At 60.2% G+C, this 17,166-nt stretch overlaps 2 protein-coding genes across 7 annotated transcripts in view; one reads left to right on the top strand and one right to left on the bottom strand.

Moving 5' to 3' along the window:
* Nucleotides 1-5,400, top strand: part of PIAS3 (protein inhibitor of activated STAT 3) — a 42,870-nt gene extending 37,470 nt beyond the window's left edge. For all 5 annotated transcript variants that reach the window (XM_044449128.1, XM_044449127.1, XM_044449125.1 and 2 more), the window contains 3 exons: nt 475-605; nt 2,996-3,033; nt 4,529-5,400. In XM_044449128.1, the coding sequence (XP_044305063.1) occupies nt 475-605; nt 2,996-3,033; nt 4,529-4,801 (442 nt within the window). In that variant the 3' untranslated portion in view covers nt 4,802-5,400. The remainder of the gene's footprint in view (nt 1-474; nt 606-2,995; nt 3,034-4,528) is intronic.
* A 4,844-nt stretch (nt 5,401-10,244) lies between these two features.
* On the bottom strand, nt 10,245-16,880 carry NUDT17 (nudix hydrolase 17). Of its 2 annotated transcripts, XM_044449282.1 has the most exons (7): nt 16,408-16,878; nt 15,609-15,792; nt 13,947-13,972; nt 13,253-13,345; nt 12,745-12,843; nt 11,572-11,711; nt 10,245-10,594 (listed from the first exon to the last, which is right to left on the bottom strand). In XM_044449282.1, exons 1-7 carry the CDS (start codon nt 16,747-16,749, stop codon nt 10,432-10,434), a joined length of 1,047 nt encoding a protein of 348 aa, XP_044305217.1. In that variant the 5' UTR covers nt 16,750-16,878; the 3' UTR covers nt 10,245-10,431. The 2 variants fall into 2 exon arrangements, with proteins under 2 accessions (XP_044305217.1, XP_044305218.1); XM_044449283.1 differs by lacking the exon at nt 13,253-13,345 and having other exon boundaries at nt 16,408-16,880.
* Between the last annotated feature and the right edge of the window lie 286 nt (nt 16,881-17,166).

The raw sequence follows: 17,166 nt of genomic DNA, 5'->3' as shown, positions 1-17,166 counted from the left end.
GAGGCGGGGCAGATGCCACAGCTCGTTGCTGCCCTAGCCGGGACCCTCGTGGGACGGCTCCCTCGATCGCCTCCACCCCCACCCCAACTTGCTCCCGTCTGCATGGGAAAAGATGAACTCGCACCATCTTTTTTCGAAAAGCTCGTGAACAGCCAAAGATAAATTACAGCAAACACCTTCAGCCCTTTTGTGCTTCGAATGTTTTGATGCACGTTCCCCGAACTGTATCAAAACATGGATGAGGAGCGCTGGTTCAGAAAAGCCCCTCTGATGGCTTCCACATGTCGGGGGGGGAGGAAAGGCGCCGCCCGGTGCCAGAGAGGAGGCCGTGCTGGCACCCAGCGGCCTCCCCGGGACGGAGGCTCCCGGGTGCTGCTCATGCCCACGGGGTGCGGGTGGGCTCCCGGCCGGGAGCGCTCGTCGCGGGCAGCCCCTTCTCCGCCACACCTGACAGCCGTTTCCCTCTCCCTCCAGCGTCCTGAGCGCCGACCATCAGCCCTCCTCGGTGCTGCGGAGCCCCCCCATGGCCGCGGTGGGCAGCGACTATCTCTCCAACCTCCCCGTGCCCGACTACCACTCCTACCAGGTCCCCTCGGACATCCAAGGTAACTCGGCAGGTGCGGCCCGGCGGCGGGGCCTCCCTCGCTCGGCCGCTCTGGCATCGCCGGGGGGCTCGGCTCCTCCTCTCCTCTCTCCGGCAGCACAGGCGACCAGAGGCGAGCCAGCTCAGCGCCCCGCAGGCCGGGGAGCGCTTCTGCCACCTTTTCAGCATCTGTTTCTCGACTCTCCTTTGTGCTGTTCGGGCCTCGGGCCCGTCCGCTCCGGGGCTCGGACCTGCACTGTCCGGCTTCCCTGCGCCGTCTTGGCTTCTGCTGGAAGATGGGACAGAGAAGGGGTGCTCAGGGTCCCCTCTGCCCTGGGCCCTCAGAGAGAGCCGGTCTCTTCTTTGTCCTGCCTTAAATACGGCAGAGGGAGCCTTAACCCTGCAGGGGAGGTGGCTGCGTACGCCTGTACATGGATTGTTCGCAGGGGCACTGCGCTACCCTGCCTGCCAATGCAGCATGTGCCTCAGTCAGTCGGACCTTAAATAAAGCACAGTTTTAAACACTGATTGCCTGGAGGCAGTGGGAACGCCCCCCAGCTGACCGGCTGCTGGCAAGGCCTTGCTGTGGCACTGCAGCGCTGGGGGGTCCCCCGAATGCCCCGTCCTCCGCGTCGCCCGGGCGTCTTCTGGGTGCCAGGGAGAGAGTTGCTGGCATGTAGGCAGTGGGTGCGCCGCGAGGTCAGTCGCAGAAGGCGGCGCGTTTCCCAGCTCTGGCTTTGGGCTCCCGAAACGGTTGCTGACCCGAAGCTGGGGCACAACCCGGCCCTCACGAGCCAGCTGGGCCTGGCGTGGGCAGCACAGACCGGAATCCGGCACTTCGCTTCCCGGAACGTGGGGAGCTCCGGGGCTTGTTTCCCACCTGAACCTGCCTAGGAGTGCGCGTGAGAAAACCCTGCAGAGAGAGAGGGCCGGGGGGGGGGGGGGGGGGGGGGGAGAACCCGGGGGGGGGGGGGGGGGGGGGGGGGGGGGGGCAGAGGGGCACAGCGCTTTCGGGCTCGGCTGGCGCTTAGAGGGCTGCCAATCAGCCCGTGGCGCCTGTGCAGGGCGTCCAAGACGCCAGACAAACCGAAGGAGGCCCGCGCCTCGCAGCCGGTTAACCCGGCACGGGGGCAGAATCGAGGTCATGTCCAGCCTGGCCCTTGGTGGATCGGAAGAGGGCTGCTGCAGGCCCCCTTCCACCCCACCCCACCCCACCCCACCCCACCCCACCCCACCCCTCCGCGCCGGCCAGCCTGCCCCTCGGCAATCCCCGCACGTGTCCGCTTCGAAGGGAGGGGCGGAGGGGAGGCAGGCCTGGGGAGCCGGAAGAGGCGACCTGCCCAAACCGCCCAGCCACCGGGGCTGCCGCTCACCAACCTCAGCACTGCTGGGCTTCTCGCAGGCTGTCCTGCCTGGTTCCCCTGCACCCAAAAGCCCCTGGGGGCAGCAGGGCCGGGCAAAGCGGGTGCTTATCCGGGGGGGAGGGGGGGATGGAGACGGATCCCGGCTGCAGGGGCTGCTGAGCAGCACGTCTGCCAAGACGGGTACTAATTACCCTGCACTGCTATCCCGCCTTCCCAGGGAGCATGATAAAGCAAATTATTCGCACAGCAGCTGCCATGTGAGGCTAAGGGGCTGTGACCAGCCCCAAGTCACCCATGAGCTTCTGGCCAGCAGGGACTGGAACCCGGATCTTGCAGGTCCCCCGGCCCACTCACTGCCCCCCCCACGTCAGCTCCTTTGAGAGAGGGAGCGCCAAATGACCGGCTCTTCCCCCGCCACCCAGGACCCCAGCACGAGAGCCCCGAGCGAGGGGATCCGTGTCGCCACCCGCTCCCACCCAAGCATCCTCCCTCGCCCGCCGAGGAGGCCTGTCCGATCTGCACCGCCACATCCCTCTGGTTGGGCAGGACGGGCGCCGTGTTCCAACGCCCCAGAGGGCCCCAGGGCGGGGGCACGCGGGTTTCGGAGGCTGCGCCCTGCCTGGAGAGCCCGCCTCGATGCGGGCCGCGTGTCCAGAGGCGCTTCCCGGTCCCTCCGCTCCTCCAGCTCTGCCTCCCCAGCAGCCTGTAGACCCGGCAGATCCTGCATTGCCCAGCCGGGCAAGCTCGCTCCGCCAGGCGGGAGGTCTGCCCCTTGTCCCACTGGGGCCGGTGGGGGCGCTGCTGGCGGCTGCGAAGGTGTGGGGGTGGCCGAGGAGGCGGCCGTGTCAGGGCCCCCCCAGCCCTCAGGGGCTCCTGCCGGCAGCGGAAGTGCATTTGTGGCGAAGCTGCCCTGGATGGCGGAGCTGCCGCCCTTCTGGCCTTGACCAAAATATGTCCCCCCCCCCACACTTTTTTTTTTCCTCAATCCCTTCCTCTCCAATATGTTCATTTTACCATTAAGATTATTTTCCCCTTTTCATTTTTCCAGGTCTGGATTTGTTTTCCTTCCTTCAAAGTGAAAACCAGGTATGTTTTCTTTCGCTCATCCTGTCCCTCCTCCTTTCTCTTTTCTCATCCATCTCCTCCTCTGGACCCCACAAGTCACCTCCTTCATCAGACCTGTGTAAAAGCCATAAAAGAGACCCCCAGTGCCCTGCTCCTTTCCGCTTAAGCAGCCCAGCTTTTTGCTTCCTCCCGAACCCAGCAGGCTCCTTGCCCTTCCTAACGATTTCAGTCTCGGCCGAGATGAGGCCAGTTCAGCCCTTCTGCAGCACCTGCCTTCCTTCGAGGCTGAGGACCTTGTCCTGGATTTAAATCATTTCCAGAACTGTTACGGGAAACTGTAATAGCAGGTGGGCCTGAGGCCCTGTAGAAAACAGTCCGTCTTTCTGAACAGGTGACATTACCTGTAAGCCCCCCAAAGGACTTTGGTTATTGGTGGGGAGCCGAGAGGATTTGTGAGACCTCGGATCTGGACAGTCGTTTTGCTCCAGTTTAGTACAGCTGAAACTCTTCCAGGAGGCTAGTTTTGAGCTCACCCGCTGGGGAGGTGTGCAAAGCTTGCTGCGAAGTCGCTCTCTCCAACAAAGGGTTTCTCTTGGCCACTGGCAGTCAAGAGAAGCCTTCCAGCAGCTGGGCATGCTAGATCAGAGTCTGCGAGGCCGAGATGGGAGCAAAGCGACCGTCACGACGTTTGGGGCTTGGCGGTATCCGGGAGGCCTCTCTCTCTCTGCCGGGTTTTTGTCGTCCTCCACTGTGGCTGCCTCCCTGCTCAGAAAGCGCTGGGAGAGGCGTCTTCCCTGCCTCCGTGTTTCCTGAGCGGTGCTGTTCCCACGTCTGCTTTGGGCAGTCGTGGGTGCACGGAGTGGGACCTTTCAGCCCCTTCCGGCAGGAAGGGAAAGGGCCTTGTTTGCTTCAGAGGTGAAGCAGCCCAACGGGGAGGGCGGGTGCTCATGTTGGAGAGAGGAGGTTGTCTGCAAAGGCCTCTGCGAGCTGGAAAAGCTCTTCCGGTGCGAGTGCAGAGTTCTGCAAAGCACGCATCTTTGGCGGCAGCCCCCACGCAGGACACCTTTGCCCAGGAGGGCCGGGTGAGCCACAGCGACGGCCATTTGCTGCATGCGGCGGGGGGAAATACTGGCGCTGGGCAGGTGTTGGCACAAAATGCAGCCGCTCAAGCACTGGCTGGCACCGTGCTGGTGCGGGAGGGTCTCCTCTGCAGGGCTGTCGGTGGGCGTGTGAGCCGTCGCGTCCATGTTCCGGCCCGTGAAGCAAATGGCACCTTGGAGGGGGTGGGGGGAGGGTGAAGCACCCCGACCCCGTGCCGCTCCTCCTGCTGGCCCTGCAGCCCCTCTGCAGCTGCATTGATTAAGTGAGCAGCAGACCAATCTGGCGACGGCCTCCGGCCCTTGCGGCACGGGGCACGGGGCATTTCTGCAGCCTCGGTGGCTCCCCCGCGGCGGCGGCCGCCCCGTTTGCCCCGAGAAAGACACTAACCGGCGCCTTCTCCGTCCTCCTCCGGCAGCATTACAGCCCTTCCGTGATCACGCCCCTGGATGAGCCGGACTCACTGAGCCACTTCTTCCAGTACCGCGGCACCTCCCCGCACTTCATGAACCCCCTCGCGCCGGTGGTGGTGGGCTCGCACAGCGCCGTCAGCTCTCCCACCGGCAGCCGCATGAACAGTGTCGTGTCCTCCCCGCCCACGGCCCTGCGGGAGGGCCACGCGCACAGTGGCGCCGTGGGGGGCAGCCCGGTTTTGCCGGGGTGCCGGCCGGATATCATCTCCCTGGACTAACCCTCCACGCGAGCACAGACTCTTCGTGCCGCTTCGTCCCTCCTGGTTGAAGAAACGAACAGCAGCGTTTGGCAAGCCGGGGCCCCGCGGGCACTTCGGGAGGAGGCGCATCCTGCAGAGAGCGTGGTTCCTGCCGCGGGCACTTCGGGAGGAGGCACATCCTGCAGAGAGCGTGGTTCCTGCCGCGGGCGCCGCACTTCTGCACGAGGGCTGGAAAACAGCGTTTGGCTCGGGCCGTTTTCAGAGCCCCGTGTTTCTGGGCTCGAGAGGAGTGTGCGGTCCCTGTCGGTGAAATCTCGGAGGACTGCGGAAAGAAGATTTTATTTCCATCCGTGGCTGGGGCTTCACCATCCGGTAGCTTCAGGATCCATTATGCAAATGAGCCAGTCATCTGCATAATCGATTCCACATTACGGAGTTCTGCTTCATTTCGAACATGAGCCCTGGGTTTTATTTAGGCAAGATCTGATGTGAGGCGCCTTAACGCCTCTGCGCAGGAGACAGCAGCACCTTGATTTTAATCCGCTAGTGTTAGAGTTGGCCATCTTTGCCACCTCCTCCGTAGCAGCGGGTGATTAAAGGGAACCGGTTCAAACCTGCCCGAAGATGCACAACTTTTCCAAGTTTTACAGAATCCTATTGTGGGGAGGACCTGGGCGGGTTGAAAAGTTGTATGGACTTGAAAGCCGTGTAAAGATCTGCCCGCCAAAGTCTCCCCCCACTCCTGAATGCCCTGTTCCGTTTTATTTCCCCAGCATATTGGCCGAACTTGCTTTCTGGGGGCAACTGGCAGCTGGTTACAGGGAAGTCTGGATTGCTTATCTGGTCGCAGTTCTGCCAGTTGGCATGTAATGCGGAACCAGGTCATGCCCACAGGCCAAGAGAAGGGAAAGCCGGGGGAGAAAGAGCCGGAGCTGCCTGGTGTGCGTGATTGCTGCAGTTCACCATGGCTTAGTAAAGCCACGGGTTGCATCATCCCTTGAGCATTCAAGCCGCCATGGCAGCTCACCCTTGCTCAAGCCCTAAAACAAGCTACGGGTTATGCAAGGGTTGTGTAACCCTTGTACAACCCAGCCCCCAGCCCTCGCTTCAGCTGGCACAGCGCTGCTTGTGCCTTGAATATCCCGAACGCCTGCCTGCATTTATCAAGACTCAGCGTGGCTTAAATAAACCTGCCCTGCGGGGGGGGGGGGGTGGGCACTGGGTCAGCTTGCCCAGTCAAACTGCCCTGGGGTTTATTTAGTGAAGCCAAATAATAGCGTGATCGTGCAAAGCAGCCCCGCGTTCCTCCTCGTGGGACGCTCTCAAATGCGAACTGGTTTTCAGGAAGCCAGCCCTACCTTTGGGTGGAGTAATGTGTACTGGTGTCCTCAGGACAATTTTTGCAAAAACACGACGAGAAGCATCCCCCCCCGCGCCACTTCTCACCCTGCCGTGGTCCAGATGTCGACCTGGTTGGCACATGATGCCGCTCCATTCTTTATTCACCCCTTGGTGGTTGTGTTCCGGATGGCTGTGACATGGGCCATGACATGGCTGTGTGAAGTAACCGTGGCTTGTTGACGGTGGACGACCCGGAAAGAGGGTTCATTCTGGGGGCTGGGGGTGGGTGACGAGCTGCAGAGGGTTTGGAGCATGGGTTCTTGTTGCATCTGAATCCAGAACTGGGTGCTTCACAGGCATTCTGCCAGAATATGGGGCGGGGGGACTGCCCCTGCCTGCCGGTTTGCAGTGCCACAATGGGAGTTAAAATATAGGGAGAGAGCAGACAAAGGAGGGCGGAAGCAAACAACCGGGGATTGCAAACGATCTGCCAGAAAACCTAGGCAGCAAACCAGGGGTTAAAGAAGCCATGGGTTAGTGTTACGTATGAACCAGGCCACTGAGTGATGTCTTCGACTCTCAATTCACTAGGTTCTTGGAGGAGAAATATTTGGCAGGAGGCAAGCTCCGAGTCTTGGCCAGCGCCCTCCCAAGCGTCGCCCTCTTCCCAGCATCTTCGCTGTGAAGCTGCTGTGCTGTGTTGGATCAACATAGCAATGCAGATACAGATGCAATACTAACCTGCGCGAACTCTGGTGGTGCTCGAAGTGCGAAGCAGCCCCTTCCAGGGACATCCGGAAGCGGTTTGCATGAACAACGAAAGGCCTTCGCCTTGAAATGAAGGTTTCGTGGAAGTTGGGGCACTTGGTTGAAGAAGGGCTGGCAAGCAGTGGGCACGGTCAGGCGGGGACGCTCCCAGCTGCGGCTTCCTTGAACGCTGGGGAGCGCGCACCAGGTCGCCAGAGGGCTCGGCCACGCGCCTCTGCTGCGCACAGCACTCCCTCGCGGGCCTGGACACGTCGGGGTGCCACTGGCTGCTTCCGGCGCGCCCGCCGGGCCCGCACAGCTGCCCTCTGGTCCCTCCGCCAGTGGCGACGGCCGCGGGCTCTGCCCAGCCTCCAAACTTGTGATCGCAATGTATTTTTTTAAACTGTAGATCTGGCATTTCCACCCGTCCTCTTAAAATATTTCTTTACCAGTCTTGTACAGAAAACAAAAGATATATATAGATATATATATATTATAATAATAATCTATATTTTCAGTTTTGTACATATGCAACTCCAAAGATTTTCCTGGGTTTTCCTCTGTCCTGAAGACGAAATGAAGGTTGTGTCGCCTTCCCCACACCCTGGGGGCAGGGCAGCGCATCGTCCGTTGCACACCTTATTTATGTATTTAAGTGTATAATTGTGTGTGTGTGTATTCAGTCTGCAGCAACTGCTTCCACGTTTCCTGCTTCACGCACCCATGTCTTGCTCCATCGCACCCCCGCTTTCTCCAGACCCACCAGGTCTCGCCGTGATGTGAGAGGCCGCCTGGAAAAGGTAAACCGACCCGACCAGAGCCGAGCACTTTTAGAACCCCTCTGGGCTTCAGTGGGAGAACTGGGATGTTCCCTCATTGGGAGTACTGGGAATGAAGTTTGTTTCAAGATGAGATTTGGCGGCTTTGCAGCCTTAGAAAGCTCTCCTCTTCTCCAATCTTTGAAAAAGTTTTTAGTTGACTCTCTGAAGCCTCTGCAAACCAGAATCCCAGACGTCAGAAGTGCGTTTTGTTCAGAGACCCCCATCGAAATGTGCGACCGCCTCTTCCCCGGATCTCATGACGGGTGGCGGCGCCTCAGAGAGGGCCTTGGATGGCTTCTGTACAAACTGTGGCAGTTTGGAGTAAGGGACCGTGCGCTTGTGCCCCAGAAGCCCTGCGCTTGGGACCGTGAGCACAGGAATAGGCAGGCGGCTCGCCCGATTCGGTCGCCCGGCATTGCTGAGCCTGCTGCCCCCCGGTGTTGGTGCGTGCTAGGCGTTGTAGTCCCCCCACAACTGAAGGGCGCCAGGCGTGGCAGGGCCGTCTGTGGGCACCACACTGGCAGTGGGAAACACGGTTCCTAGCACCTCTGGCTCGGGGGATCCCGAGCGCGAGATCGCTGCACGGCGAGGGGCCTCCCCGGCTTCCGTGCCGGTGCCCCGTGCGCTGCACCCGGCTTTGGCTGGGTTCAGGTTTCTTCAAGCAGGGCGGGGGGGCCTGAGGGGGGGGGGGGGGGGGGGGGGGGATGCCCGAGGAAGCCACGTAGATGCCATCTGGCCCACCTTCTCACTGAAGCTCCCTTTGATGGAGTGGCTTTGCTTCGGCCTCTTCCCTGCCTCCTGGTAGTTTTGCTCGGGCGCTTGAGAGGGTGTGTTTGCATCTTGCCGGCTCCCGTGCTCCATTTTTCAATATTTAGCGTGTGGATGGTTGATTTTTATCTCACTTACGGATTTGCATTTGTAGAACAAGGGATGTGGGGCGAGAGTGTTGTTCATTGCATAAGTGGCCAGAAAGAACTCTGTGCTTTTAGGGGTATCCCTTGTCACTCCAGAAATCAGGAGGTGATCGGTTTGGGGTTTTTTCTCCCAAAGCATCAACTTAGAGGAGCCCTTTACCTTTTGGAGGCCCTTAGACCCGAGGATTAATGTCACTCGCAGCAGAACCTGAAATGAGTGGGGCTTCAGCTAGACGTGACTGATTCCAGTTCTCACCCAGCGGGGCCGTGGCCAGTTCAGCCCCTTGCTAAACAATTACGATTTTCAGATTAACTGGTCCTTGCAAGGCTGGACCGCCGAAAACATTTGCTTCCTGTCTGCTCTCCATTTTGAGAGTGTCTCCTTTTGTTAGAACAAGAAAACAAGTTTCTTGTAGTTTGGGAGGAAACGCTGAAACGTGCAGATCATGTCTGTGTGAGCTTTGGAAGGCCGAGCTGACGCTCGCGTACGTCGCAGCCCCTTCTCCCTAAACGGCCAGCCTTCTGAACGCTCCACATCTCTCTCCATTTCTCGCGGGCATTGCCAAAACATTCCAGACCTCTGGAAGCAGGACAGCCTGGGAGAGGGGCAGCGTGTGGCGCTCCATGTCCCGCGCATGCTCTGCGCGTTCTCCGAGTTGGCAGCAGGGTGGTTCGCGGGGGGAGCCTGGGCTCGGCTCGGCCTCCTCTCCTCCTGTTTTTGTGCATTGGCTTGTTTAGGAAAGATTCAGGGCCGAGGGCCTTGTGAAGGAGGTGCAAATTAGGCAGACATGTAACTATAGTTTGTACATATTAATGAGCTGACTGAGACAAGGTGGGCCAGCGAGTTCTGCTTTTCCTTTTGATACACTTTTTGAAACAAAAATTCGCTTGCCAGGCGATTCTCTGTGCAGCCCTTTTGAACAGAAAAGGGAATGCCTTGCAGAACTCGGTCGGTCCTTCCTCTTCCGGTTTTATTTATTCTGTCTGTCAGATTCCTTGTTTTATCGACTTGGAGCCATTGTGTATACGCAAAGTACCTTTTTAAATAAAATGAAATCTTGGCAAAACCGACCGGATGCCATCCAGAGGGTTCTTGGGGGCTGCGGGGAGCAACTCGTCCTCGGGCTGGGGGTATCTCGGAGCGGAGGCCTGGCGAGTCAGCTGATGAGCCACTCTCGCCATGGCCACCCTGCCCTGAACAAAAGCAGTCCTCGGCCGGAACATCTGGGGCACCGCCTGCTTCTAGCATTCAGCAGCCGTTGCCGAGGACGAGGCGCCCACCCCCTTCTCGAGGCTCCCTCAGCATCCAGCTGCCCCCCGAGGGAGAAGCAGGCCACTGCAACCCCCTCCGGCAGGCAGGTGCCCGCCAGGTGTGTGGGGATGCTGGGTGCTGGAGTCCCACGCACCTGGAGGGCACAGGTTCAGGGAGGGCAGGTTGCTTAGCTCCACCTTCAGCTGAATACGATGATGGTGCTTTTCCTCCTCCTGCAGGGAACCCAGGCAGCTTTCCCACTTCTCACCTCTGTTTTAGCATCTCGACAACCACCCTGTGAGGTAGACTAGGCCGAACTTCAGCAGTTGGCCCAAAGGCACCCAGTGGGGACTAGAGCCAGGCACCACACTGGCTCCGACCAGGAGTTTTCTGCTTCCACACCGTTTATTTACAGGTTGTTTGCCCTGCTCTCCGGCCAAAGCGTGCCCAGAGAGGCTTCCTAGGACTAAGACGCGATGCAAGAAGCGGGCAGGACTGGGAGGGAAGAGGGAAGGCCAGCGTCGTCCGAGGGAGATCGTGCAGCTTCCCAAATGTTCGGCGAGGCTCCGCAGCTCAAGCGGTTTGTGCGGCTACCGTGTCCAGCCACAGCCGCAGGGCGAACTTGGTCCCCGTGCTGACCCGTTCCACATCCTCCCCTTCAGCCGGAGCGGAGTTGAGGAACGTCGTGCCGGGGACCGCAACGCTCTTGGCCACGCCGTTGTCCAGTTCCGTAATGCTGTTTGGGCGGCAGAAGAGGATGCCAGCTAGTCCCACGCCTCCTGGGAGGGGGGCTGCTCCTCCCGACCCTCCACCCGCTCCCACTGGGTGCCCTGAGCCCCCCCCCCCCAAAGCGGCATCGGTAAGGGCGCTCCGCAGTGCATCCAGCCCTGCCTGTGGAGAACCGCCTTCCAGCACCCCCCCCCCGCCCCCCGGGCAGCACTTAGGGCAGAGGTGGGCAGCTCAGCTGGGCAAGGGCAGACGCGGGGGATGCCAGGCTGGCCGGCCCAGCAGCCTCGCTTAGTCGGGTGTCAAGCGAAGGAGAGCCAGGCGTTCCAGACGAGGTCCGGTGCGCGGACAGTGGGAAGGGAGACGCTGCCCCAGACTTCGAGGGACGTTGGTCCGGTCCCACGTCGGGGTTTCTCAGGGTTACGAGTGTCATCCCCGCTCCGCAAAGGGGGCCAGGCTGCATTTGGGTGGGGAAAAAGGGGGCTGCTGCGGATGCGAGTCCTGCCCATTTGGGGACCGGGAGCAAAGCCGCTTCCCGAGCAGCGCCACTCCCGACGTGCTGGACTACCACTCCCATAATCCTAAGAAGGGTGGCCCAGCACGGGGGGCGGGTGCCAGGCAGGGGAAGGCGCCCGCAGGCAGTTCCTTTTGGCGCTGCACTGGCCGCTGTCCAGTTTGCTGACTTTTCACTGCTCTGCGGAAAACAGAGAAGTTACTCACCCAGCTGAGCAGAAGAGGAGGAGGGGATGGGCGACGGGGCCCCGGTTCTGCACCCGGAGGGTCTCAGACCCCGGGGGGGGGGCAGTTTTTCCATCCCGCTGCAAGCAGTGTGGTGGCCACAGCAATCGAGTCTCCGGGAGACACCTTCTCGAAGCAAAGCCCAACTCTGCAAAATGTGGGGCTTGCCTGGCCCTGGGTGGGGTGGGGTGGATCAACCAGGGGCTGAGGGGCGCGGTGCGGTCTGGGCTTTCCAGGCCCCCCATGTACCTGATCGTTGGTGGAAGAGCCCCAGCCGTCTTCCTGGCCCCATCTCCAAGCCTGTCTTCTGTGGCCGCTATCACTTCCAGGAGGTGGGGCTCCAGCCAGGCATAAGCACTCACTTCCGCTTCATCTGGCTTCATTCTCGCCTGCAATGCAACACCCAGCACAATGAGGGCTCTGGGTCCCCGGGCACGAGGCTTGCCCTCTCTCGCCCTTCCTCGGATATCCAGAAACGAGGGTCGGCGGATCTCGGGTGTGTGCCCCTTCGCGCTCTCCCGCCTCCCTTTGTCCCAGGCAGGAGGTTTGGAGGGCAGCCTTCTGCTCCTTGGGCCTGGAATGGGGAGCTGGAGGCCCAGTCGCCTGTCCCTGACAGGCGGTGCAGAAAGAGAGCGCACAGCTGCTTCTCCAAGCTCCGGAAACCAACTTAGATGGGGAAAGGGGGCAATCCAGTGGGTGGGGCAGGGAAGAGCAGGCTGTTCCAGTGCAGCCAAGCTCAGGGAACCAAGATTCCGGGTGGGTGCCAGGAAGTCCTTCGGTATGGAATGGGCTTCCCCGGTTGGTTGTTGAGGCCCCATCAGTGCGGGTGTTCAAGGATAGGCTGGACATGCACATGGTGGGCATGTCGTGAGCGGAGCCACCTGGAGCCGGGGGTCAGACTAGATGGCCCAGGAGGCCCCTTCTGACTCACTCTGTTCCTATGTTTCATCCAGTGGGGCGTAGGAATGTTAGAAGCTTCCAAATTCTGGACCTTCCAAGCAGCAAGTGTGCAAGCCAGAGGTTTCTAAGCAAGCCACGGTTCTCTGTTACATCAAAACTTGGGGATGGCGGTTTGTTGAAACTATAGTTGCATCAAGCCAGCGTTTCCTGGTCATAAAATAGTGTTTCAAGCAGCTCTAGGGAAGCCATGATTTACAGCTCCTGGAACATGTCTGACTGGCCATATTGGGTGAGGATTCTGGGAGTGTGAGTCCAACAACATCTAGACAGCTGCAGGCCTGCACCATGCCAGCCTCCCGCTTAAAGGTATTTTTCGGCAGAGGCCATTGTTAAAAACTAAAGTCAGGAGGGGCGGAAGCCTGGCAGGTGCCATGTGACGGGCCCCGTCTTCGAGCAGCCAAGCCGCAGCGGCGCCCAGCGGACACCCAGCCCAGGCTCCCCCGGCGGCTCCTGGACCCTCACCTGCAGCTGCTGCGGCATCAGGTGCGAACACAACAGGAGGTACACGACGACGTGGTGGCGTTTCGGCAAACCCCGGCTCAGCCTGGGGGGGTACGTGGACTGCCGGGGGGATGAGAAGTGGGGAAAAGGCTCAGAGGGTGCCCGCCCTGCCCTCGCACTGCCACCCCCACCCCGTCCTGCCCTGCCGGCCTGTCGCAGAGGCAGGCAGGGCTCCCCTCGAGGGGCCCTCGCTCAGACCAGGGCCGGAGCCCCCCAGGCCTCTGCCCACTCTTGGGGTCCCGGGAAATTAACTCCCCGAAGGACGGGCCTCTCGGGAAAGCTGCGACCGTGCTCCGATTACAGTTCTGTGAAGCACCTCTGGGCCAGGCACAAACTCCTGAGCTAACCTATCTGACAGGGTGGTTGTTGCAAGGATGAAGTGGAGCCACGTAAGCCGTCCCCTGGGTCCAGGCGTGGCCTTCCAGCCACAGCCCGCCAGAGGCCTTTCGGAGGTGCCTGGTGGCCTTACCTCCCACAGGGCCAGCGTGTGCCAGGAGAACTCCCCCCGGTGCAGCCACAAGCCCGTCTCCTCTCGCAGCTCCCGCAGTCCAGCGTCCAGCAACTGCAGACCAGAGAAGGCAGGTGGGAGCGGAGCCCGCATGGCCCCGTGGGGCTCACGCCAAGCCCTGCAGCATGCCTGAGAGGCCAGCAGGCGTACATGGAGAGGAGGACAAGGAGAGCCCTGGAATGGGGCAGAGGGAGCCCCATCCCTTGGGCCCCACACATTTTAGGTCTAGGAGTGACCTTGGGGCAGGCCCGGGGGCCTAATTTTAGGGACCTACCCTGACAAATTGGGGAGAGGCAGATATTGCTGGTCAGAGACCACCACCAGTCGCTCCCCAAATACATCAGTGTCCCACACTTTTAGCGAGTGCCACTTGCAGGATTTAAGACCTTCATGAGGACTAGAAACTTTTCCCCATTTCAAAACAAAAACAGAGCTTGGGGATACGGTTCTTTTCCAGGCAGCTTTGAATGCCCACCAGTCCATCCCCATCTGATGCCCACTCTTGGTGCACCTGTGCGCCCCAATTTATCAGTGTCCAGCGGAAAATATTTTTTCTGACTTTCAATCACCTCTTTTTATAGACTGTGTCAACTGTCCAGACAGCATCACTGTGAGTGGTACAGGAATGCGACAAACAAATAAACAGGGTCATTACCTGCTCATCCGGTTCGATGTGACCACCTGAAAGAAGAAGAGAAAACCTCCAGTTTCTGACAGTGCCGATCATGCCTCGGATCCCCGAAGCCCGGCACTTCATTCGGAGGGTCTGCAGTTCTGCTCTTAGTATGACAACCACACAGAGGTCCCCGCCGTGACCTCTCCCAACTGCTCTTTGCCTGGATGCTGCGGCCCACGTGCGAGGCAGCCCTCTGGTGCCCCTTCTGAGGGCAGAGGCTTCTCAGTGGCAGCCCCCCAATTCTGCCCCACTGAGGTTTGCCTGGCACCAGTTAAGCCCCCCAGCAAGGTATCTTAAACTTCCCAAGATGCTCGACGGCTTGAGGGAAGCATTCCTGTCAGGTGTTTTCAGAGGCACGCTTTGTGTTAAATGTTTTAGCTGGTTTTGGGGGAAATGGTGGTTTAGCGTATTGCGGCCGTCTTTTAGGGGCGGATGTGAAGCCCTAGAGAGCTTCAGGGGAGTGGCTTCCCGGACTTTCCAGGATTGGAAGGAGTGAAGCAGCATGTGGGGGAAAGGACAAGAATCCGTGCGAGCCCCACGTGGGCTGGGAAGACAGTCCTGGGCTGAAACGTGCCGGAGCTGCTAGAGCTGCACAATTTCTCCCTCTGAACAAACGCTGCCCAGCCCGTCAGAGCCGAGGGAGAAGCACCTGCCCATGTACAGAGCTGAATCCAAGTGGGGATCCTCGGCCTGCCCCCGCTTTCTGTGGCTCTCGGTGCTTGAGGGCAAGATAGTGGGTGTGCCGGAGACCCCTTCACGGGGCAGCCTGTTCCTCCTGGCACCTCCTTGCGGGATCAGGGACTGGGTCCCACATCCGCTAATGCTTCCGCCCCTTCCAAAGCAGGCCGGTTCCCACACTCGGCCCGAAAAACCTCAGCAGGTGACCCTAAAGTCCCCCCCTTGCACCTCTACTCCGCAGAATCAGACTTTATCTGAACAGTCCGTCGTGAGCAAGAGGGAGGCCCCCTTGGCGCAAAAGAGGCCATTTCGACTATTTAAGAAAGGGAAAAAGCTGTCCCAGCACTGGGAAACAGCCGAGCAAAGGTGGCTGGGGAAAGGACGTCCGAGGAACTGCTCAGGGAGCGGATGGGGAGCCACGTGCCTGGAGTGCGCTGGGGAGGCTTCCTCCTCGATTAGGTGAAGGGAAGCTACCGCCTGCCACCACGGATTGCTGCCAGCCGGCTAGCCAGCAGACGGAGCAACGCAGCTGCCCTTAAATCCAGCTTCTGGGTGGAACAGGCCCCAATCCTGGAACGTGGGCACACGTTCCAGCAGAACCAGGCAGCACCCGAGCATTGCAAGACGAGGGACCCGCTGGGGGCGGCCTGAATGTGGGGCTGCCAGCTTGAGGAGGGAAGGCGGTCACAGCTCCGCAGAGAATCTTCCTGCTTGAACCAAGCTGGAGCGTCGCTTGGAAAGCAGGCCTGGCGTCCAAAGGGCAACCAGCAAAGTCTGGCCCTCCGAGTCTCCTCGGTGACACGGTTGGCTTGAGAAGAGGGTGGGGGGCGCAGGCGGGCAGGACCCCCCTGCCCGTGGAGGGCGGAGGATGTGGCTTCCACAACCCTTTCCACCCCTGAGATTCCGAGAAGGCCTCCCATCAGACCAGACACGCACCTGTCGCCCCTTCTGTCTGAGCCTTACCTGGAGGGACCCAAAGGTTGGGGAAGATGCTCATGTTTCTGGACCGCCGCGTCAGCAGCACCTCCTGGCTGGCGGCCTGCAAGAGGACCGCCACGCCCACGTCCACCCCTCGCTCGCGGGTCTCCTTGGGAAGGGACGCGGCTTGTGCTTCGCTGACATGCTTGATGGGGCAGAAGGACGGCCGCTGCGAAAGGAGGGCGAGAGATGCAGGAGGCAGGAGCTGGGGGAAGTCGCACGGCCAAGGATGCAGCGCTTTTGAAAGGGATGCGCCTGGCGCCCTCTTTGTGCGCCTTTCAGTGCCAGGCCAGGTGGAGACCTTCTTAGTGTCCAGATAGTTTAATAGACATGAGCTGCTTCAGTATTATTGTTACAGCCATGACATGTATCAATTTTATTGTGGTTGCTGCAGTTGTTGATCTTGCATTGGTTTTACTGTCTTATAAAAAACCAATAACATAATATTTAATATGTCCTTTACATTTATAAACCACCCAGAGAGCCTGCCCAAGCTACGACCGGGCACCAGTTCTTTCCTCTTCCGTCCCAATTCCTTTTCCTTTTGTGCCATGTCTTTTCAACTGCAAACTGGAAAACAAGGACTGGCATATGATTACTCTGAGTAAGCTTCTTTGAGACCCTTTTCTGGCTGACAGGCAATGAAAATACAGCAAATAAAATTAGAACTACTGAAGGGCAGAGCTGGCTGGGACTTTGGCGGTCTTCTACGGGCACCTGCTTGCTGCAAGGCCAGGGTCCGTCCAGCCATGGCTGGGAGGGTGTCTCCTCCCTTCCCACCTACCTGCAGAAGGACCCTGCTGGATCCGGGGAAAGCCTGGTCAGAAATGAGGAAGCGGTGCTGGTCCAGGCCGCAGTTCACCACACACTGGTCCTCGTGCGCCGCGCAGAAGTGACCCACGATGCTCTGGAAGGAGAGGAGGGCTGTGCAGCATCTGCCACTGCTCGGCCTTCTGCAAGCGGCCGGGAGTGCTTTAAGGAGTCGCGGAGGACCTGCAATTGACTTAAAGCTGGAAAATCTGCTGGTGTGCGGAACAGCGGCATCTTCTCTTCTGAACTCCCAGAGAGCTGGATGGCAGATGAATTTGTGGGCCTGACTGTATTGGTTGTGCTTTATTTTACACATACTTCTCTTTTTTGTGTATTCTGTTTATGTCAAGAGAACGCAAAGACACAGATGGGGCCCGGGCACTGCAGTGAAGCCGGAGCCGGCCCGGCGGCGGTAGGGGCTGGTTTCGTGGCGAGCTCGGCTTCCCAGCTCCCGCGCCGGGGAAGGCGAGCAGGCAGCCGCGGCTGGGGCCGGCCTGGCGAAAGCGCGCCGCCGGGCGGAGCGGCCTCCCGGGGGGCTTTCGCGGAGGGAGGCGCCCGGCTCGCTCGGCGGAACCCCGTGGCCGCGCCCGGGGGCTCCGGCGGGGTCCAGACCGCGTCCCGGCTCGGCGGGCCCCCTCGCCACTCCCGCAGCGCAGCTGCGGCCCCACCTCTCGCGCGCGGCTGGGGACGCTGGGAGCTGTAGTCCCGCGCGCGCGCCCCGGGGAGGGGGGGG

The sequence above is a fragment of the Varanus komodoensis genome, unplaced genomic scaffold (genome assembly GCF_004798865.1).
Source record: "Varanus komodoensis strain SLA01 unplaced genomic scaffold, ASM479886v1 scaffold57, whole genome shotgun sequence".
Classification (NCBI taxonomy): Eukaryota; Metazoa; Chordata; class Lepidosauria; order Squamata; family Varanidae; genus Varanus; species Varanus komodoensis.
The sequence above is the reverse complement of the archived record's forward strand: the minus strand, read 5'-3'. Positions and strand labels throughout refer to the sequence as shown.